This window comes from Canis aureus, chromosome 27 (genome assembly GCF_053574225.1).
Source record: "Canis aureus isolate CA01 chromosome 27, VMU_Caureus_v.1.0, whole genome shotgun sequence".
Taxonomy (NCBI): Eukaryota; Metazoa; Chordata; class Mammalia; order Carnivora; family Canidae; genus Canis; species Canis aureus.
In genome coordinates, this window is record NC_135637.1 from 28,054,820 (window position 1) to 28,076,111 (window position 21,292).

General features: G+C 58.6%; 2 protein-coding genes and 1 long non-coding RNA gene across 16 annotated transcripts in view; 1 reads left to right on the top strand and 2 right to left on the bottom strand.

The window, feature by feature from the left end:
- SFI1 (SFI1 centrin binding protein) overlaps nucleotides 1-12,107 on the top strand; it is a 98,868-nt gene extending 86,761 nt beyond the window's left edge. For 7 of the 8 annotated variants that reach the window (XM_077874387.1, XM_077874388.1, XM_077874386.1 and 4 more), the window contains 15 exons: nucleotides 514-589; nucleotides 1,051-1,146; nucleotides 1,601-1,677; nucleotides 2,667-2,769; nucleotides 3,921-4,017; nucleotides 6,655-6,815; nucleotides 7,271-7,345; nucleotides 7,982-8,056; nucleotides 8,201-8,377; nucleotides 8,455-8,714; nucleotides 9,466-9,570; nucleotides 9,662-9,893; nucleotides 11,134-11,465; nucleotides 11,689-11,800; nucleotides 11,893-12,107. In XM_077874387.1, the coding sequence (XP_077730513.1) occupies nucleotides 514-589; nucleotides 1,051-1,146; nucleotides 1,601-1,677; nucleotides 2,667-2,769; nucleotides 3,921-4,017; nucleotides 6,655-6,815; nucleotides 7,271-7,345; nucleotides 7,982-8,056; nucleotides 8,201-8,377; nucleotides 8,455-8,714; nucleotides 9,466-9,570; nucleotides 9,662-9,893; nucleotides 11,134-11,465; nucleotides 11,689-11,800; nucleotides 11,893-11,997 (2,083 nt within the window). In that variant the 3' untranslated portion in view covers nucleotides 11,998-12,107. The remainder of the gene's footprint in view (nucleotides 1-513; nucleotides 590-1,050; nucleotides 1,147-1,600; nucleotides 1,678-2,666; nucleotides 2,770-3,920; nucleotides 4,018-6,654; nucleotides 6,816-7,270; nucleotides 7,346-7,981; nucleotides 8,057-8,200; nucleotides 8,378-8,454; nucleotides 8,715-9,465; nucleotides 9,571-9,661; nucleotides 9,894-11,133; nucleotides 11,466-11,688; nucleotides 11,801-11,892) is intronic. The other variant, XM_077874390.1, reaches the window with a different exon arrangement.
- LOC144299080 (uncharacterized) lies at nucleotides 141-2,765 on the bottom strand. Its single transcript, XR_013365878.1, has 2 exons — nucleotides 2,488-2,765; nucleotides 141-1,706 (listed from the first exon to the last, which is right to left on the bottom strand). It is a non-coding gene; the product is annotated as an uncharacterized LOC144299080 (long non-coding RNA).
- PISD (phosphatidylserine decarboxylase) overlaps nucleotides 12,053-21,292 on the bottom strand; it is a 43,856-nt gene continuing 34,616 nt past the window's right edge. For 4 of the 7 annotated variants that reach the window (XM_077874409.1, XM_077874411.1, XM_077874410.1 and 1 more), the window contains exons 2-8: nucleotides 18,431-18,653; nucleotides 16,380-16,545; nucleotides 14,893-15,129; nucleotides 14,586-14,724; nucleotides 14,236-14,382; nucleotides 13,926-14,086; nucleotides 12,053-13,364 (exon numbers count right to left, since the gene is read on the bottom strand). In XM_077874409.1, the coding sequence (XP_077730535.1) occupies nucleotides 13,140-13,364; nucleotides 13,926-14,086; nucleotides 14,236-14,382; nucleotides 14,586-14,724; nucleotides 14,893-15,129; nucleotides 16,380-16,545; nucleotides 18,431-18,480 (1,125 nt within the window). In that variant the 5' untranslated portion in view covers nucleotides 18,481-18,653 and the 3' untranslated portion in view covers nucleotides 12,053-13,139. Of the gene's footprint in view, nucleotides 13,365-13,925; nucleotides 14,087-14,235; nucleotides 14,383-14,585; nucleotides 14,725-14,892; nucleotides 15,130-16,379; nucleotides 16,546-18,430; nucleotides 18,654-18,994; nucleotides 19,059-21,292 lie in introns of those variants that run through there. The other 3 variants (XM_077874406.1, XM_077874408.1, XM_077874407.1) reach the window with 3 other exon arrangements.

A 21,292-nucleotide genomic window follows, 5' to 3' on the forward strand; every position in this document is an offset into this window, starting at 1 on the left:
CAAAGGCAGGTGCTCAGCCACTGAGCCACCCAGGCATCCCTCTAGCTACATTTAATCTTCTCCCAAGTGGCCTGCACATGAATGTACTTCAGTACACTTGAGCCCTGTCAGGTGGTCTGCAAAAATTTGATTAGATGCTCCCTTTCCTGAGGGGAGATCCCAAGTCCTTTGGCAGCTTTTCAGAAAAGGTCTTTTTTTTTTAAGCTTTTATTTACTTATTTGAGAGACAAAATGAGTGAGAGAGAAGATGAGCAGAGGGAGAGGGAGGAGACTCCCCTGCTGAGCAGGGATCCTGATGCGGGGGCTCAATCCCAGGATCCTCAGATCATGACCTGAGCCGAAGGCAGAGGCTTAACTGACTTAGCCACCCGGGCTTCCCCAGAGAAGGTCTTGATTCCTCCCTCCCCACCAATTTAAGCACCACTTGGCAGGGGCTAGGGACTGTGAGGGGTGCCCATCGAAGGGGCCTTGGCCAGGTCCAGGCTGCTGTGCTGACTCCAACCCTCCCCACAGGAAGATGGGCCTAGTGCTGGCTGCAGAGTTCCAAGCGGCCCGGCTCCTGCACTGGGCCTGGAGCCGGTGGAGGGAGGTAAGGCTGTGACACAGAGGCCACCCACATGTGGTTGTGGACAGGTGGAGCTGTGTGTCAGTGTAACTCAGAGCAGACATGGGGGCTTCTCTTCAGCCCCTCGGCAGCCACCTGCTTCTGAGCATGGGAGACAGTCTGGGCAGTAGAGGAGCAAGCACTAACCTGCTTAGTGAGGTGACTGGCTGAAAAATCCCGTGTTCTTTGGATATTTGTCCCAACTCACTGAACCTAAAATTCCTGGTCTAAGCATCGCAGGCATCCTGCTCAGGGTAAAAGTATTTAAACCACTGCCATTGCTTGGACACTTACCCTAAGTCAAGCACTTGCCCCATCTGATCCTCACAAGTTCCCTGAGAGATACCTATTCACAGATGAAGCCTTGTTAGGGTGGAGGGTAGGGGAGCAGTAGAAGAGGGAGACGTGCTGAGCCCCTCCTGCCCCGGGCCCCCCTCTGTCCACAGTGCCTGGCCCTGCACGCTGCTGAGCAGCGGAAGCTGATGCGCGCCAGCCTGCACCACCAGCAGGCCTTGCTGCATGGGACACTGCAGACCTGGGCGGTAGGGGCTGCCCCGTGCGTCCACACCTCTCCTTCCGCAGGGTGGGGGGGATGCTGGGGATGATGTCTCCCTCCCTAGTTCTCCCTGCCCTTCCCAGTCATTCCACAAGCCTCACACGGAGCAAGTGTGAGGTCGGTGGGTCTTAACGGCCATGGGGCTGAGCTTTTATCCTGGCTCAGCAAAGTAGACACGAGTGCTATGTGGGGAGTACCAGCCTCCCCATCAAAGTGGCCCCTTGTCCAGGAGCCCATTGGCTTGACTTGTTAGGTGAGGACTTAGCGAGACCATCCTCTTCCCATTGTCCAGGTGCTCTTCTAGCCTTGGGACTTGGTGCTCTTGGCCTGTGCCCCCGTGTGGTGGGTGCTCTGGGCATCACAACACCTGTGAGGCATACCTGGGAGTAGGGAGTGGCACGGCCCCCAGGGTGGCCTCTAGTCCTCTCGGTCTCCTACAGACTTACCAGAGCCAGGTGCGGAGCATCCTCCAGGAGGTGGCAGCCAGGGAGAGCCAGCACAAGAGGCGGCTGCTGCGGTGAGTCTCCCAGCGTCTCTGAGCCCTGCCTGAGGAACGGGGCACATGCTTCAGACCCAGGCAGGTTGGGGCATCCTGACCAGGGCTAGAGGGAGTGCAAGCCTGGCTCCTCCTGCTGCTCCCAGTGTGGCTTTGGCTTCTCCAAAGCTGCTGTGTGTGGAGTGGGGCCTTGGGGCAGCAGCTGTCACCTGGACCTCTGTGACAGCTCCCACTTGTCTCGCTCCTCTAGACCCATCCCCTCCGCAGTGTCTCCTGCTCCAGAGCTGCAGTGACTCCCTTTGCTTCCCCGCCTGGCTCTCCAGGCCCGTCACTGACCCAGAGGCAGCTCTCACACCCTTGGAGGTCTCACCCGCTCACAGCTCCAGCTCCAGCTGCATCAGAGCCCATCGTCCAGCTCCTGCGAAACCGGGCTCTGCACTCCCTCCCCGCGTGGGCCGCCCTCATTCTGCCCCCCCCCCCCCATTCAGCATACTGTATATGCCAGACTTCCAGTGGGTGGCAGGCCTCGTGGCCTTAACACCTCACCGTCCTTCAGGGAAGTGCCCATCCAGCCCCTCAGTGAATAAATTGGAGAGGGAATAACTGAACTTACTATGTGGCTAGCGCGTTGCTGAGGCTGGGGCGCCCTTTTGCCTCCTTCCATCTCTTTGGGCCTCATGATAGCACGGCTCCCCTGCGCTGCCCCCCACCTGCTCACTGCTCTATGTCCCCCTGCGGCATATACGTGTGCCAGGCTGTGGTATTTGGTATTGTCAGCACAGTGCCCCCAGCGCTCCCCCGGTGCCTGGCACAGAGCAGATGCTCACCTACCATGTGTCGAGTGTCCACGGCAGCATAAACACAGCTCTTGGTGAGACTGATATCCTTAGGTACAAGGAATCTGCACTTGATTGAGGAGTGAGCTGAAAAACTGGGAGGAATCCACAGAAACCTCACACTGTCTCTCTGCACTGGTGTCACCCCCAGCCCCTGGGCCTGTGTTCCTGCAGGAGTGTGTTCCGTCGCTGGAGAGAGAACACCCTGGCCCGAGTGAATGAAGCAAAGCAAACCTCCCGAGCAAGCACTCACTATAGGCGAACCTTGTGTTCCAAGGTGAGGCACGAAGAGCCCAGCTGGTCGCCCAGGAGGGTTTGGGACCTTGCTCCTGTGAGGGGGTGGCACCAAAGATTTGCACTGAACAGGGAACCTAGGAAACGGGCTCAGTCCCCCTCCTCCATACATACATACGCCCGTGGGAGCTGCCAGGTTTTATTTATTTATTTGTTTACTGAATTTTGAACCAATATCCATTGAAACAAAAACATGGTGAGCAAGCTGGTTATTATTAGAACCGTTACTTCTACACATGTGAAATATCCCCTGGGACAAACTAAGCATGCCTTGGTCTCTTCATCTGTCAGAAGAGGATGCTCACTCCTGCTCACCATGGCCGGTTTTGCAGCTGCAGAGGCTTTCTGAAAAGTGTAGAAATCCCAGGAACAGGAGATTGTTGGGAAGTGGCCCCCAAATGCCACCACACGGGGCCTGCCCTATGCAGTAGAGGAGAGAGGGCATGCCGGGACACGGCTGTGGGAAGGAGTGTTACAGAAGACTCAGCTGGGGATGTTTTAGAAAAAAGCATTTTGCCCAGAGCTCTGAACAGCAGCAGTTCACCTGCTGAAAGGCCCAGCCGGGGGCCGGGGGGACTGGTCCTGACAATTCTGAAGCCCCCTGAGGGTGAGGAACAGTGACATAAAGTCAAGGCCCAGACTGTTGTCAGAGGGCTCTAAACCAAGCCCTGGAAGGAGGGTCAGGACTCTGCTTGGCTTCATGGCTCAGAAGGGAGGAGGCCTTTTTTGCAGGCAATGGAGTTTGTGCCTGGGAAGCAGGTGTCCCCCAGCTGCTTAGCTTCTTTTTAAAGGGTTCTGTGTGATTTTGTGTGTGTCTCAGTTTGAAAGTCTGCGTGCACATAGCCTGTAATTTTGTTTAACAAATGATAATAGAACAAAAGCCCACGTGGTGACTTGACTTCTCGATGGCCTGCTAGGAAGTTTAATTCCTATAGAAGGAGATACTGGGCTTCCTGTGGGAACTGGGGCCTTGGTCCATTGCCTGGGGTTTGTGGGGCGGGCTGCCGTGTCCCAGAATGTGTGTGAGGGCCGTCACTGCTTGGGCTTGTTCCACGAGGAGCTGCCCATGGAGCTGGGTGTCCCGGGAGGTCAGGATGTGCCGTGATCACTCTCTGCTCTGCATCTGCCCCATAGATCTTGGTGCAGTGGCAGGAGGCTGCATCAGTGCAGATATATTACCGACAGCAGGAGGACTGTGCCATCAAGGAGGCCCAGAAGGTGCTGGAGAGGGGTAAGTGGAGCTCCTGGCCACTGGGGCGAGGAGCGTGAGGACACAGAACTGTCTTGTGTTCCATTTGCTTCCCCTTAGTTTCTGTATTCTTCTCACGTGTGTGAGTTTCCTGTCGCTAAGATAATAGTACCGTGGACTGGGAGGCTTCCACCAACACAAAATTGCTCTCTCCGCGTTCTGGAGGCCACATCTCAAATCAGGATGTCAGCAGAGCCTTGATTCCTGTGAAGCCCAGAGGGGAGGAGGCTGCCTTTGCCTCTTCCAGCCTCTGACGGCACCAGCAGGGCGCCTGTTGGCTTGCAGACACATCCCTCCAGTCGCGGCCTCTGCCGGCACAGGGCTGTCTCCCCTGCATCCGTGTCTGTTCTTAGACCCCAGTCCTCCTGGATGAAGGGCTCGCCCTACTCCAGATGGAGTCAGCTGATTGCACTGACCGTCTTGCCAAACAACATCAATTCTGAGTTCGGGATGAGGTTCTGGGTTTGGGAGGGGGGTGAGCATTCTTATCCCAGCCAGTGGTCAACCAGTTTATATTCAAATGCAAAAAAACAAGACTTAAAAACTGATTTTTTTAAAGATTTTATTTATTAATGAGAAACACGGAGAGAGAAGGGCAGAGACACAGGCAGAGGGAGAAGCAGACTCCATGCAGGGAGCCCGACGTGGGACTTGATCCCCCGTCTCCAGGATCACGAAGTTGGCACTAAACTGCTGAGCCATGGGGGCCGCCCTAAAAACTGATTCTTAAGGAGTCGAGGGTGGGGTGGTTTTGATGGGAAGGTCTTCTAGGGACTGCTGCTTCTCAGCTCAGCCGTCATGTAGGGTCCTGCCTCCTTGTGTGGCCGGGCCCTGATCTGTCTAGGGAGCAGTGGCCTTGGGTGGGCAGTCTGACTCCCTGCTGCACAAACAGCCCAGGGATGATGGTCTAGACAGGAGCAGAGATTTGATGCAGGGAAACTGAGGCACATGGCCCTGCCATGGGGCATCTGGCACTCCGAGGGCACAGTCAGGGGTTAGAATAAATGAAAATACAACCGGAAATGAAAACAAACAGAAGTGGTTTAAGTCAGACGGTAGGGAAAACACTTCAAGTTGTTGGTTTAGTTGTTTAGTTCCAGGACAGAAATTGATCAACTTTGGTTTGGTTCTGACTGCAGTGTTTGTGTTGATAAACACACCTTTCTGCTCTGGATGGAACCTTGGGGTCAAACATCCCACACCTCCTCCACCCCTAATGTGCGTCTCTGTGTCCTCTCACTACCCCCGGACCTCAGAAACCAGTGCTTGTGTTTCTAGTTCACTCCCAAGAAAGAAGTGGAGGAAAAAAAAAAAAAAAGAGTGGAGGGCTTCAGGCCATCCTGTGGCCTCTGGACGGAGCTTTGGCATCCAGCGCTATAGAGGCCTTGCTGGTGGGGGTCAGATGGCCACAGTGGGTGTTAGAGGTGACAGGCCTGGGGTGCAGCCTGGAGCTGCTTCTCTTACAGGACTGAGGGGAAGGCAGCTTTCTGTAAAAGGGGGACCCTGGGGTTGCTGTGTCTATTACAGGTGGTACAGAGGGTTCTCTGCACAGCAGGTGCACACTCAGTACCTGGGGAACCATGTCTGGGCTTAGTTGAGGCCTCGAGTCTCAGGTGCACGCTGGCAGTCTGGGGGTGAGGCTGCGTGCTGGGGGAGGACGAGCTCAGGGTGACGTGTTGGAAGACACATTCAACACAGTGCCTAGTACAGGCGGGGTCAGATGCTGGCTGTGCAGCCTCGGCAAGGCCTCTCCGTGCCTCAGTTTCTCCGTCTATAAAATAGGGATAACAGTACCTGCCTCTTAGGGTTGTCATAAGGATCCAGTGAGATAGACACACTTGAAGCAGTACCCAGGAAGTTATTAGCACTTGGTACTAATGCTTCATCTCCAGGCGTGTGAACCCTCCTCCTCTGCCCCCTCCAGCAGGTCCCAGAGGACACCCCATCTTGGCATCAGTGCACTGGTAGCAATGCTCTTCTGTTGTCTCTAAAAGAAATGTGTCTCGGGGCCTAAGAAAAGGGAAAAACGTAAAAGAAAAAACCAAGAAACAAAAAACCAGAAGAAAGTGCTTACCCTCCCTCACGAGAGAATCTGGTGACACAGAAACAAAATGCATGCTGTAGCCAGCCCCTGCCTGCCTGCAGAGCGTGGAGTGTGAGACACGGCCCGCAGACGCTGTGCCTCCTCCCAGGCCAGGCTTGAGCTGCCTGGACTCTCTAAGCCTTGATTTTGTCAAAATAGGGCCGTGCCCCCCACTCCCTCCGAGAGAGGGTCTTAGAGGGTCTTCTCATCTGCGTGCCCAGCAGTGTCCTGTGAGCCACCGTTCCTCAGGCCACTGCGACACCCGGCCACCGGGGACAGGCTGGTGGTTCTGGCAGGCCCTCAGGAGCACAGTAGTCCACAGCACTGATCCCGGCCCCCTGCATGCTCACAGCCACTGAAGGTGGCCAGAGCTGTCGTCACAGAGTGTCCACTGTCCACACGTGGAGGTTTTACTGAGCGTGGGCTGACATCCATCTCTACCCCCACATGGCCTTTTCAGCTCTGAACCTTGACTGTTCTAGATGGGTTTGTAGAAGCCCCCCTAAAGAGCAAACTCTGACTCTGATTTGCCCTAGGCTGTCTCAGGACGTGGTTTCGGCGCTGGCGGGACCAAGGCCAGAGGGCGGCCCAGCAGAGAGTCCAGCTTAGGCGGGCGGCTGGGCATCACGGCCGGCGGCTGCTGCTGCAGACCATGGCCCGGTGGAAGGCGCACCATCTCGGCTGTGTCAGGAAGCGGGTGAGGCAGGCAGCGGCTCCCCAGGTGCCACTGTGCGGGGGCTCTCCGGGCCGGGCGACCACCACCTGGGGAAGAGGAGGGCTCTCTGGCAGAACCCACGACCACCAGGATGGGTGCTGGGTGGTTGGGGTCCAGCGGCCGCAAGGCTGCAGGAGCCTTTCTGGGAAGGCTAAGGGAAGCTGGCCTCTGGGTCGGGTCTCCCTCAGGCAGCAGATGGCCCAGCACAGAAATGTGGCTCATTCTGAACCATGGGGTGTCAGAGCTGGGAGACATCCAGAGTCACCTAGATGCTCCTGCCCAGTGCAGGAGGCCCTTGGCTTCATCTAAGACTCCTCTTGGGGACCGGGAGGCAGGGTGAGGGGGGCAGTTCTCTGGGCCTGGAGCCTCTCACCCCGAAGCTGCTCCCAGGTGATGGGACGTGGGGCCCTGATGGCTTTTCACTGCCCTCTCCCCAGCTCCTACAGAGGCAGGGCGCCCAGCTCCTGGCCCAGACTCGCAGCCGGGCCTGCTTCCACCAATGGAAACAACAGGTGGGAGCCAGCAAGAAGCCCCTTCCCCTTCCCACTGCCTCCTGAACCCACATTTAACTTTTTTTTTTTTAACTATTTTTATTAAGTAATCTCTATGCCCAACTTGGAGCTCAAACTCCTGACCCCAAGATCAAGAGCCCCATGCTCCACTGACCAAGCCAGCCAGGCGCCCCCACATTTAATGTTTTTAATTCCACCCTCATCCCAGGGCTCCCCCAACCCCAGTCATTTCCCAGCACTGCCAGCTCCTTCCACCTGTGATGGTACAAGTCCAGGTCACTTCAGGGCCCTGTTTCCGCAGTGTCACATTAAAATATATTTTAGGGTAATATTTCAAAAATTAGTATGAAATGCATTTTAAGTCGTTGCCAAGGACTTGATAAGACACCCAGCAGCAAACCTTCCTGTGCACATGTCTGGTGAGCGCGGCACTGGCTCCCCTTGTTCCCTCCCCCAGTGCCGGGCTCTTTGCCTTTGATCTTCCCAAAGGATCACCTTCCATGGCCTCAGGGCCAGGCAGCCTTGGGCCCTTGCAAGCTGAGGGCAACAGCACCTTTCTGAACAGGGTCTCTGGTCCTGGTCAGAGTGGCCTCCCTGCAGGCAAGACTCCCATCATCTTCTCTGTCTGGCCCACAGCTGGCAAACAGGAGGCGGGAGCAGCAGGGCACAGCACGGGCCCTGTGGTTCTGGTCCTTCTCACTACAGGCAAAGGTAATGGGCGCTCCACTCGCCACCACCCCTGCCTCTCCCGGGAGAGGACTGTGCCCCTGTGGAGGGCAGGGTGGGTGGTGGGCACAGCCCCGGGGAGACCCTTAAGCAGAGAGAACCAGACCTCATCTCCTCCTCTCCCCGGAGGTGTGGGCCGCGTGGCTGGGCTTTGTGCTGGAAAGGCGGAGGAAGAAGGTGCGGCTGGAGCGGGCCGGGCAGGCCTACCACCAGCAGCTCCTCCGGGAGGGTGCCACTCGCCTCTTGCGGTTCGCAGGCAGCATGAAGGCCTTCAGGCAGCAGCTGCACGCCCAGCAGCAGGAGCAGGTGAGCCCTGGGTCCCGCACCCCTCCTCACGGGCAGCAGGTGGGACACGGCATGACCTGACCAGAGGCCTGTTGCAGGCGGCTCACAGTCTCCACCGTGCAGTCCATCGCTGTGCCATGCTCTGGAAACAGAAGGTTCTGGGCCAGGGCAAGGAGCCTCGGCCCCCACCCACCATGCCCCGCAGGAGAGTGACATTTGACAGTCCCCTTCCCACCTGTGTTGCTGCTGGGGCTGGGGATGCCACCCTGGAGACCAGGAGGCCAGGAGATCCTCATGTGCCCTGGGGGGCTCTGGGCAGCCTGTCCCTGGCTGCCGGGGACCCCCAACTTCTAGAGCTGTGAGTAGCCCATCCCTCGCCTCTTGCTCCTCTTGGCCTGGAGCAAAAACTTGGCCGATACAGGAGGAAAGTCATGGCTGAGCCACATGGATCCCTCTCTCCAGCAGGATCCTATCCCTCCCATTCCATCAGGCCCCCAACGAAAGGACCCTGGCCTGTTACTGCAGAACATGGCGGGGAGAACACATAGTTTAAGAAAAAAAAAAAAAAAAAAAGGAATAGGCTACAGGGCAGACCCGCCAGTCTCCTTGCAAGCTTTGCCCCTTACAGCCAGGAAATGGGCTCCCTCTAGGAAACCCCAGTTCGTGACCTGGTCCATCCCCGCACACGGGGCTGATGCAGCTCTCGGCTCCCCAAGCGACCAGCATGGCCTGAGCTTGGCGGAGGTCCCCAGCGGGGCGGGGGACTGGCCTGCGCCTTGGCCTGCTCCACTTTCCTTGCCATCCGACCCTGACAGGGCCTGACCCTGATGAGGCTGCTCCCCCTCTGATGTGGGAGGAGCACTTCCGTCGCCTGGTTTGCTGTCGAGGTCAAATGAGTGGGTGAGGCATCCCCCATGGCATCAGGCTCACTTCACTGGGATTACCGGACGTTCTGTATGGCCGAGGCCCACCCTAGGTGGTGCCCCAGGTCACCTGCCAACCTGGGGCAAGGGCCTTTCCTTCTCTGGCTGCCAGTCTCCCTGTAAGATTGGAGGGATCAGACTGGATGCCCCAGGCAGCTGAGAGAACAGGCCTGCATTTCTTCCCAGAAATGCTACCCGCTTGGCAAGAAAGCAGCCTCGACGTCCACATTTCCTGCTGGAGCCTGTGCAGAGCCAGAGGCCCCAGGGGTGTGGCAGCCTCAGGGGAAAAGGGTATGTTGTGTGGGCTAAGGTGGGTGGCCTCCTTTCCTTCCTGCTCCTCATGGGGGGACCTTGGCCTGACCAGCTCCTGCCTCCTGCTTAGGTCTGAGGCACCTCAGGAGTGTGACCGAGGCCTGGTCTGGCCAGCAGGCCCTTCCCTGATGAGGCCTTTCCCACCAGAGGCCTGGATGGCACTGGTCCCAAGCAGCCCTTCACCCCAGCCCAGGGCCCTGCTGGGTCACCCTGGCCTGAAGCTGCCCCCCACATTGAAGACAGGCCCAGAGCTGCTGCCCCCTTCATCCTTCATGCCGTGTGGAGTGGAAGCACCTGCCAGGGTGAGTCCTCCCGGTCACCTGGGGGTCATTCTTTGGTTGGGCCTTCGGTGCTTTTCCTCAGGTACTCGGTGCTGCTGCCACAGCTGAACTCATTGCTGCCAGAGCTACCCGCGCCAGAGGGCGCAGGGAAGGCACCCACGTTCACCACATGCAGGTGCCCCCATCCTAGAGACACGGTATGGAAAGGCTGCCCAGGCCCCCACTTGGGAAGCTTCTATCCTAGAGGTGGAGCCCCAGACACTGCAGACCGTGGAGGGTCCTGCGGGCCCTGGGGAAGCATCTGGATTTTAAGAAAAGTAGGAAATGGTGGGGGCTGGTTTGGCCTGCTCTGCCCCCATGGCCCAGGAGGTGCTGGGAGCCAGGAGTAGGTGGTGGCTGTGGTGCGGGCAGATCCCATCGTGGGAGGCAGAATAGGCAGGACCTGCTCCGATGGGTCTGATAAGGGTGAGGAAGGAATCCAGGATGGCTCCTGGGTATCTGGCCTGAGTAACTCCAGGAATAATGAGTTCTTTTACTGAAAGAGGGAAGACGGGGGCTCAAGGGCTTGTTTGGGGTAAAGCCTGGAGAGTCTGTCTTGAGCCTGTCAAATTTGAGATCAAGTACCAAGGTTCTGAGTGTGGCCTTCAGAGAGCAAGTCAGGGCTTGAGAGCAAGAGAGTCTGCAATGTACATTGAAGGTTAACTCCTGGGAACCAAAGAGGTCACCTGGGAGGAAAGGGGCGGTGGCTCCCTGGGGCAGGTGACATCCAGGTGGAGGAGTCCAGGCTGGGATGGCACGGTGGTATGGGAGGCCCACGTGCTCAGAGAGAAGACAGCGGCAGGGTTGGGCCATGCCAAGAGCTGGTGCTGAGGGGAGCTGGTCAGTGTCACTGGAAGGTACTGGAGGGTTGTAGATGTGTGGTCTGACCAGGACGATTGCCTTTGACCACCTTTCCTCACTGATGTGCAGGGTCACGGTTCAGATCAGGGTCAGGGTAAAACTGCTGCTTGGAGAGGTGCTGAGCCAGGCCCTGGAGCAGGGGTGGGACTAGACTACACAGGTGAGGGGTGTTCCTCGGGATCCTGCGGGACTTCCTCCCTTGTGTCGGGTCTGAAGAAAGGGGCAGGGGTCAGGACTAGACTGGGTGAGCTGGTCAGGTCAAGTCCTACAGCCTCACCTCCCCACGCCCTGCAGTGGGCAGCCTGGGTGCCTCCCCCAGCCTTCCTCCCAGCTTCTGTGCTCACCTGTCCTCCCTTTCCAGGCCTCTGCACAGCCCACCACTCCTGGGCTCACACTTCAGGCCTCGCCATCCCCAGCCAGTGTCCCTCAGTCCCGCCTGCTGCTTCCTGGGGACTTCATGGGCACTGGGCGCAGCTCTGGAACCATGGGTGTGCACCCAAAGCCTGTCAGCACTGCGAGCACTCGGGCCACTCCTGGTGCCTGGGCTCCCTCCACTCAGCCTTGGCCTAGCCGAGAGGGGGGTCAAGATCAAGCCTGTTCTCCTATCACCGCGGGCCACGACGACCTGGAGGCTGAGCTTGAGAGCATCCAGCAGCAACTGCAGGACTACCAGACCATGAAGCAGAATCTCTCGTAAGACCCAGAAAACCCCAGGTGTTTTCCCACAGCTGGCTTTGGGGTGGGGGTGTCCTTGGGCAACTTGGGCCCACCCAAGTTGCTTGCTGAGCTGGGTGGTGGAGGACAGAACACAGCCACCCTCCCCACCTCCCATCAGAAGTAGCAGATGTGCCGCTTCCTCCCCTGGAGGTGCTGCCACGGGCCAGCCAGGCCAGCAGCAGGTGTCTCACTCCCTCAGGTCCTGCCAGCGGCAAGCAAGAAGCCTGCGCAGGTGGCTGGAGCTGAGCCAGGAGGAGCCCAGGCCTGAGGACCAGGAAGCAGAGCAGCAGGTGCAGGAAGAACTACAGGAGGTGAGGCCTTAGGCAGCCCTGGAACAGCTTTCTCCCCTCCTATCTCCGCGCTTTGTCTCCGCTCAGCCTCCTGCCCCTCCCCCCGTCCCCAGGTGGAGCTGCAGATCCAGCAGCTGGCCTCTGAGCTCCAGGCCCAGCGCCAGCCCATCCGCGCCTGCATCGCCCGTGTCCAGGCCCTGCGGCAGGCTCTGTGCTAGTCACTGCCCCTGGGAGGCCTCAGCCCACCTCCAGGAACAGAACGCAAAGCTGCAATGAGTTTAATTTTTTTATTTCAAAATGTTGCAATTAAATGAATTACTGTTCAGAAGTCTCCTACTTTTCATACAAAAATACTGTGCTACTGATACAGTTGAAAGAGTTCAAATGGCTTCTCCTGCAGGAGAAATTCACAGCGTCCCCAGGAAACCTGAATCCTGGCCCCACCGTCAGCGGCTCCCTAAGGACTGTGTACCTATTACCTGGGGACAGGTGTTGTAGGCACTGACCTGCCCCCCCCCCCCCTTTCCCAATACACCAAGGCTCCTTGGCCTCCAACACCAGCCCCTGAATCAATAGCAGCAACTTACCATGTTTCTGTAGGTCTGGGTAGGAGGGGAGGATGAGCTTCCCCCGGCCCCTCCTAGGCCACCACTACCTGCCTGTCCATTCACTTGGGACACCATTCAAGGGGCTCAGTAATTGGTCCTGCCACTGGAAAGAGGACTCGCCAGCTCTGGAGAGTCCCTCACTGGGGCCTGTAAAGCGCCATGCCATGGTGTCCCCCCCAGAAGATGCTGGCGGAGCCAAGGATGATGTGTTCGGCCACAAGTGCAAAGAGACAGCTTTTCTCAAACGAGCAGGGTGGGTGAATTGGGAACAGAAAGCGGTTGTGTTAAAGGCCACATGGTGCTGCTCTGGGGGCAGCACAGCCCAGTCGGTGCAGGCGAGGCAGATGGGGAGGCTGGAAAGCAATGATGAGAGCAGCAAGAACACACATAACCACTTTTCTGTCTTACAACAGAAATCAAGACCAACGGGACATCCAGCCAGGAGACGTAGGGTCTCCCAATTTATACAATAGGTTAAAAAATATCCAAAAGGGAATTTGAGATCATCTTGGCCTGCACATTCTCTCTTTTTAGGGTAGGAAGAGGGAACGACGTAGGTCCAGGGTCGACAGGGACTCTGACCTCATCTACACCTCGGGGACGGCAGGAAGCAGTCACCCAGGTCCTGCCTGGTTGGACCCCACAGGCTTGAGACTGTCCCCTTCCCAGACAGCCATGGAGGCTCCCCCTAAAAGACCCTCCCGTTTCTGTCTGAAAAAGCTCCCTCAGTAGCCGTTGCCAGGAAGGAGGCCCTAGAGTGAGCCCAGAGCCTCTCCGAACCGGATCTTCTGTCCCGCTTTCAGCTTAAAGTTGAAATCCTTGGGGGCCTCAAAGATGAGCACGATGGTGGAGCCCAGGTTGAACTCGCCCAGGTGCTCGCCCTTGCGCATGGGGATGCCCTCCTTGTTGGCGTGGGTCACGAAGCTGAAGTCATTGTAGGAGCCCTTGCTATAGCGTGGGCTGTTTGTGTGCAGGTCCTGCAGGAGGTCAGGGGCAGAGAGTGTGGAGTCTGCTCCTGGACTCGGAACACACCTCTGCTGCCTGTCCCCAACCCACCCAGCCTGGAGAGGGAGCTGGGGACAGTGACTCGGCCCATAAGCCAAGTCTAACAAGACAGTCCCCAGACCCAGCTGTGAACTAGGACATGGGGGCCACAGAAGAATCAAACCCCAATCTTCAGCACCCAGAGCTGGCCAGAGGCAGTCGCAAGCTGCCACTAAGAAGGGCAGCCCCCCACCACCCAGGGAAGGGTGGGCACCAGCCGCCCTTCCCATCCGTATGCCCCACCCTGAGCTTGACATTCCCCCTGGGTTCCCCCTCCAGCCATCTCTAGCCAAGCAAGTAACAGCACATCTGGCATGGGGACTGGCAGAGTGGGAACCCAGGGCCCAGCCCCTCCTTGGGGCAGTCGCTCCACAGAACGAGGCCTGGCAGGGGACGTGCCCTTCTAGAACTCACAGTACCGACGGACCTGGCTCCATGGGGAAGGGGGTGGGGGAACCCCACGTGTCCCAGCTCTTGGGCCTGGCTCTGCTTACCCGGTCAAAGTAGATGCGTATAGAGCCCACGTTGGTGGCCCCCACAGCCGTCAGCGAGAAGAAGCCGTGTTTCCAGTCCCCAGTGAGGACCACCCGCTCGTTGTGGCAGAAGAGCTCTTTGATCCAGCGGGCCATGCCAGGGTTCACGGACATCAGGGAGCCTATGGGGACAGGGACACTGCCATTTGCCACCCGCAGGGAGACCAGGCCCCCCCGGAGCCCCACGTCCACCCCCTGCTGCCCACACCCGGCCAGACTAAAGCAGTCGCCTTCTGGCCTCTGCACCCTGAACGTGGAGCCTCTGGCCGACCTGGGAAATGGCGCCGGTGGGAAACGGTCCAGTCAGTGGGAGAGTGGAAGCAGTGGTAGTCCCCAGGGGCCAGGTAGATGACACAGTGGTAGAGCTCATTCCCTTCTCGAGTGACCAGCTGGTTCCTGAAGGAGCCGCAGGGGGTGGCTGCGGGAGGCAGACACGAGCACCAGGCTCTCAGATGGGTGCCTGAGCCTGTGTAGCCTCACCGTGGGCTTCCGGGAGCCCCAAAGCTCCACGCGGCCATTCCTGGCCCTCCCTTCCCTCCCCATGCCCCCATCCTCCTTCCTGACGACCAGCCCAGCCACGCCAAAACAGGGCCCCAAGGCCACCACCAGGCCACAACCCACCTGGTGCAAAGGGCAGGTCATCTGTGGACGTGCGCGGACCCAGGAAGGACTCCAGTGAGTAGGTGACCCCCTTCACCTGCTCGACCTCACAGTTCTTCACCTGCCCAAAGTTCAAGATCTTCCCATCTGAAGGGCTGATCTGGAAGGGCCAAGAAAGGCTTGCTGCTAGGGAGGCAGGGGGACTTGGGGCCCAGCCTAGGAGGAGGACCCACGGGCCACCCGTGGAGACTGCCGGGACAGGTTCCCAAAGGCCCAGGTAAGAATCCCACTTCTGGAGGAGGGAGCACAGGGCGGGGTGGGGCCTCACCACGCTGTGCAAGCCACACACAGGCCGGGCCTGCGGCTTCAGCTTGCGCCGGAAGAACTCGCTGAGGTTGCGGTAGTGGTGCAGGTCCTCCACGGCGGCCTCCTTCATGTTCACCCCGAAGGTCCAGATATACAGGCTGTAGACAGGCCGGCGCAGCCAGTGCGGCAGCTCCACCTGGTTGAGGCGGCCCCAGGCCCGCGACAGCAGGCGCGTGGGCACCGACTTGTACAGGGCCACCTGCAGGCCGCGAACAGGCAGGTGAGCGCGCCGGCCCGCATGCCCCCAACACCTCTGCCCCGGGAGGCCTAGGCACCCCTCAATGGCTTTGTGATGTGGTTGCTTCCCACTAGGAACCAGACTGAGCTTCCTAAACACTCACAAAGCGAGTACTGGCCAAGACTGACACAGTTGCTTAAACTCAGGTGCCTCAGTCATTTTACGCACCGGTCCAGTAGCAAGAGTCCCGGGCCCCAAGGAGGGAATGCCAGCACGGTCTTCCTTCTTTAGGAAGGCAGGGTGTCAATGGCTCTGCTACCTGCAGAGAGAGGCTGTGGCCCAAAGGGTACACAGGCCAGCCTACAGCCCAGAGCACATGTTCTGGCCTGAACAGGACGCAGAGGAACCCCCTCCATACCAGGTCAGGGACTACGGCGTGCACAGTACCACTGTCACCAGAGCCGGCACTCCAGGCCTGGCCACCGAGCTGTATGCACCTGGGGCTACTCCCTGGAGGTAGAGGGGAATCGGCCCCCTGGCCTCCCCCCACCTCCCTGCTGCTGTCTGCTGGCACCCCCAGCCAAACTCTCAGGGCCAGGAGACCTGGAAGTGGATGCCTCTTAAACCTCGGGTGCCGCCACCACAGCAGGACCTGCCTCTAACCAGTGGCTGCGGCTGTCAGCCCGACCTAGACATCAAGTCCCCGGGGTGTAAAGGTAATTTCATTCCAACTTTAAACACCTCTACAGTGTACTGAGTGGCGCCCCAAACTCCTCCCAGCTGACACCCATCGGAGCCCAGGGTTCCTGGCTTGAGGTCAGCCTTCCCAGAGACCCCAGGGAGCTAGGCAGCCCTTCCCCAGCCCTGCCTGCGGCTCTAGGTCCATCCACACCGAAGGGGCCCAAACAGGCCTCGGCCTTCCAAAATCATCCCCTGGTAACCCCTGAATTAATTTGCACTCTTCTCAAAATCACCCCTAAGCTCTCTTCTGCCTGAACATGGGAAATCAGACACCGTTTTCTGAATGCCCAGCATGGGTTCCTCCCAGAAGCAGAACCCCCAAATGGCACAAATGCAGGCAAGGAAAACAGGCAGCATAGACAGCAAAGCCCTCAAGGCCACCAACCAGCCCGTCAGGGTGACCGTCCCAGAGGGCTCAGCACCCCTATCACCTGCAATCTGACAAATGTCTCCTCCGTTTCTGTGTCCTGGGTTGGGGGGGGGGGGGGATCGGGAGGGGTGAAGGCCGGGCCAACAGCCTGTGCACTTACCCTGCTCACGGGCCTCCATCCCACCCGGCTGAGCGGTCGGAGGGCACCGAAGGGCAGGAGGTAGTAGAGGACCGTCAGGGGCCAGGAGCGCAGTTTCAGGGCAGGTCTGGACATACAGCTCAACTGTCCCAGCCTCCGCCTCAGGGCCAGCTGGGGGAAGTGCAACCTGCAGAGCAGATGTCCATGCATGGCCAGGTCAGCGGTCAGGGGCTGGGAGGCCCCGCCCCACCCTCCGCAAGTCTGCCTCTCCACGGAGGCCAGCAGCACTGGCTGTGGCCCCTCCACCCAACACCGTGCTGCGCTGGGGGCGTGGCTGCCTTTGTTGGGCCCACTTCCATCCCAGTCTCGCCCACCTGCCTACCAGCTGAGGAGGACCGGGAGTCAGAGGCAGCACCGGGAAGATGGGGTGTGCAGCCTGCATCACAGCCCCCCCACTCCTGGGACCAGCTCTGCCCGCAGAGGCACCAGGGAGACACAGTCTGATCTGGAGCTCCAGCCGAGCAACAGCACAGAGCGGTGGGGAGTTACTGCAGCCATTGCACTGCAGGTTCTTGGCAAACCTCTTCATGGCACCAGGCCTCATCTCCTCATCTGATAAACTAAAGGGTTGGGCCTGACAAGATCCCAAAGGGAACCCTCCACGAGCATGCACCTGCACACATGTGCACCCAAAACAGCTGAAGTTCCATCCACCTGCTTGGTCTTTTTACCTCAGATCAGGTGTTCAAAAACAGACCCAGAGCCTGATGGGGGGAGCCTCCCCACCAACCCTCAGACCACCCTCCAGGTCTGCTGGGGCTACACACACACCTGAGCCATGCCCCTTCTTTCGGTAAAGGTAGTGGGTCTTTCCCCATACCCCACCAGCCCAAATTTAGTGCATCCAGCAGAGGCTCAGCCTTGTGGGGATCCTAGGGGCTGGGTGGGCCTTTCCACCAGAACTTTGGCCTCCTGACACCCAAGTCCCCTGGTCTCAATACCAGGCACTAGAAAATGCTCCTGAGGGGCAGCCCGGGTGGCTCAGCGGTTTAGCGCCACCTTCAGCCCAGGGCGTGATCCTGGAGTCCCGGGATCGAGTCCCACGTCAGGCTCCCTGCATGAAGCCTGCTTCTCCCTCTGCCTGTGTCTCTGCCCCTCTCTCTCTCTCTGTGTCTCTCATGAATAAATAAATAAAATCTTAAAAAAAAGAAAAGAAAAGAAAAGAAAAGAAAAGAAAAGAAAAGAAAAGAAAAGAAAAAAGAAAAGAAAGAAGGAAAGAAGGAAAGGAAAGAAGGAAAGGAAAGAAAAGAAAGAAAAGAAAGAAAGAAAGAAAGAAAACGAAAATGCTCCTGAGGCCCAGTGTGGCCACCAGGAGACCACATTCCTACCCACTCTGGGACGGTTCCTAGGCCTCAGTTTCCTCATCTGCAAAAAAAACTGCATTCAACTGGAAAAATCTAAGGCTCCCATCTGCACCTTTGTGCTCTCAGAGGAGCCACGTCCTCTTGCCCCCAGTTACTGAATAAACCAAGGAACAAAGAGGTATCTCAGCTGATACTAAAAAAGAAAAAAATAGAGGAGAACCAAGCTGATGGCCGGGCACCTGCTGTTCAATGATGGCACAGCTCTCCAGACTCCCTCCCTGTGTTCCTTGTCTCCCACCCCACCCCACCCCACCCCATCATGTTTACAAAAGGTCCGGGAAGGTGGTAGGGGCTAAGCAAAGCTGAACAAATCCCCACTGTCCCCAGGGCTTCCCCCACCGGCCCTGATCACTGCAGAAGCTCAGGAACCAATCCCAGAAGAGCGGCAGCTTTCCCCAAGTGGGGGGGGCACCCGGGGTGGGGGCCTGGGTGCAGCAGACACTAGGCCACCAGCCCGCTCCGCCTCCCCAGGTACCTGAAGCGGGCTCTCCGACTCAGGCCCCCGGGGCCAGGCCCCTCCAGCCTTGGGGGCTGATCCCCTGGCCCCCTGCTGCCACTTCCACGGCGGGGCCGCTGGACGTGAACTCTGACCTTCCGGAGGTCGTGGCGGGGCACAGTGGGGTTAGGACGGGGCCGGCGGCATCTCACCATTTCGCCGCTCCGAGCTCAGGTCCTCGCCGTGCCTCTGACTGACACATGGTGGGCGGCGCCAGGCACACTCGCCTTTGTTTCTCCTCCTTCCTCCCTTCCCCCCAGCCAGGAGCTCCTGCGCTGTCACCACTCCTCCGGCTGGCAGCCTGGTGGCTGGTGGGCGGCTTCCCAGCTTGGTTGGGTCCGGGCCAGCTCAGGGGGCGCAGGTTAAAGGTCGGGGCTATTGCAAAGACAGGCACTGGTCACACATGCTCGGGAAGCGGCGGGGGCCCGGGACACAAGCCCCTGCCCTCTGCCCACTCTGTCCCCAGGCTCAGCCACCTGCCCACTCCAGGGAGCTGATGGCAGGGAAGGGACCAGGTGCCTGTGAGCCCAAGAAGCACAAGTGGGAATCTGAGCCCGGTGCTCCAGGCGGGCACCCAGCGTCAGCCTGTCTGTGGCTGGGCAGCCCCTCCCTCGCCAGGACCTGACCCATTTTCCATTCAGGTGACGAAGTAGCATCCGAGGAATGAGGGAGCAGGAAGGCAGGAGAGGCACAGGGGTTAGACGCTGGACACCTACCTGCTCCAGCTCTTTCCTTACTGTCCCCCTGGGCCTCAGAGCCGCCCATCCCCGGTACCAGCCCTCCCCCCGCCGCCCGCAAGGCCTCCTCAGATGAGCACACATATGACCTGACCTGAGGGAAAACCAACCAGGACAGAAGCCCAAAGCAGCCCCCCCTCCCCATCTTTGCTTTGGACAGCACTTTGGCCCTGCCTGGTGATCTGGGAGGACACGCCCAGCCTCCACAAGGCCCTCACAGATAACAGGGAAGGAGAACAAACATTCCACAGTTGCTGCTGTCTAAGCCCAGGGATAGTCAAGGCCCCACCCAGCCTGGCCTCCAATCCCAACTGCAAGCCACAGGGGACAGGCGCCTGCCACCGTTTTTAGACGCAAAGATTCGGGCTCTGAGGGAAACTCCCAAGGCAGAGAATGGACCCAGCCAAGGACTCAGTCCCAGGCCAGCGCTGACCCTCACACAGCCAACTGACTGACCGAGCAAAAGGCCCCACTCAGACATGGCTCCACCCACACCAGGGTGAAATGTCCGATGCCCAGGCAAAGCCACCTCAGCCAGAAGTGAAGATCCCAGCCCCTGGAGAGTCAAGTCCCTGGGAGTGCAGTGTGCAGTGGGAGCCAAGGCTGACTAAGGTCCGAAGGTCAGCATGGATTTCCAGCCCTGACCAAGGAAGTGGCAAGGCCTGGGCTACCCCGGGCCTAGACCCCTCCAGCAGAGATCATCTCCCCAGGCCACTAGCCTGAGTGGCAGGACAGCTCACTGTGGGTGAGCCAGGACGATGCCCATCCACCCAGCCTCACCCAGAAGCAGCTATGTACACAAGTCTCCTCTGTCCCAAGGGCCAGGCCCAGGGACCCATGGACAGCCCCATGTCTATCCTCCACCCATGCTGAGCCTCCTGCTAACTTCCTCATCCGTGACAGGTCACCTCATCTATATCGCTCATGTACTGAGCACACACCCTGCCACTCCATGGCCCATCAGGCCATGGCGCCGCCCCACATGGACCTTCTGTCAGCATCCTGGGGAAACCGGCCCAGAGGGGGTTAAGGGCCGGCAGGGTTGGGCACAGCACCTGGCTTCCAGGACAAGGCTCTTCCCCCACTCTAGAACGCTCAGACTGAGTACATACTTGAGATTCGCAGTGGGCAGTGAGGCCTTATGGGAGAGGACAGGAGCCCCAGTCTCCTCTTGCCCATCTCCCTCACTATCCTACCACATGGGGCAGTGACCACGGCAGCATGCAGCCAGAAAGGCACATGCTGGAGCACCCTAGCTTGGCCCAAAACTTCAGGTCCTCAAAGCGAATTCCTGTGTGTGCCTCTGCCATTTCACTCAACCTAGGGCCTCCAGTCCAGGGACTTAGCCAGGCCACAGCCCAGGAGAGCAAGGTGGGCCCTCACCCTTCCTCCTGTAGTGCAGGGTGCTCGAGGGGCGCACAGCTTCTAGACTCTAGAAACTGCCCCCAAAGGCTGGAAGGATGTCCCCTGTCTCCATCACCACTCTACTTCCACTTCCAAAATGGGACCGGAACCAGACTGTCAGGCTTCTTTCAAATCACCATGCATGCCCCCAAAGGTCCCCAGGGAGCAGACATGAATTCACCTGTCCCCCCAGCCAACAGGCCCGGCACCCTCTGTCCAGCTCAAAGCTGCAGGATGGAGGGAAAGGGATCCCTAAGGATCATTCATTCCTTCTTGCTTCCCAAAGGCTGAGCCACTTCCTGGGCCAACAGTGCTCCTGCCCTCCCCATTTCAGTGCCCCACTCTCCCCCACACTTGTGATGACCCTTGGAGCCCAAGCCAGAACTTTCTCGCTCTCAGGCTCCCTAGGGTGGGACTAGGGGCTCAGGCCAGATGAGGAACCTACAAGGAGGTCACCCTGAGGCAGGGAAGTACAGACACCTTCCCTCTGTCACCAGTCTCAAGGACACTGTAGAGAAGAGCTGTGAGCTGTGACCAGTAGGAATTTAAAGTTATCACAAGGCCTAAGGGCCAGCCACGATGAACAGGAGAGTTCAGAGGCTTTTGTAGGGGACGGGAACAATCCAGTTACTGCAATCCTGGCTGCCTTGCTGGCCCTGAGAGCTGGTACAGGCCTTGCAAGTCACAGGTGCTCTGTGGCTACCAGTTTCCTCATCTGAAAAACGGGAAGGGTCACTCCTCCTGCTTGCCCCCTCGAGGCTCAGATCATAGCAGTGACCTTGGTCCAGAACTCTACTCTGTTCAGAAATACCACGCCTCACTTCCACCCAAGACCTTGGTGCAGCCTCATCCCCTGGACCAAATTCCTAACAC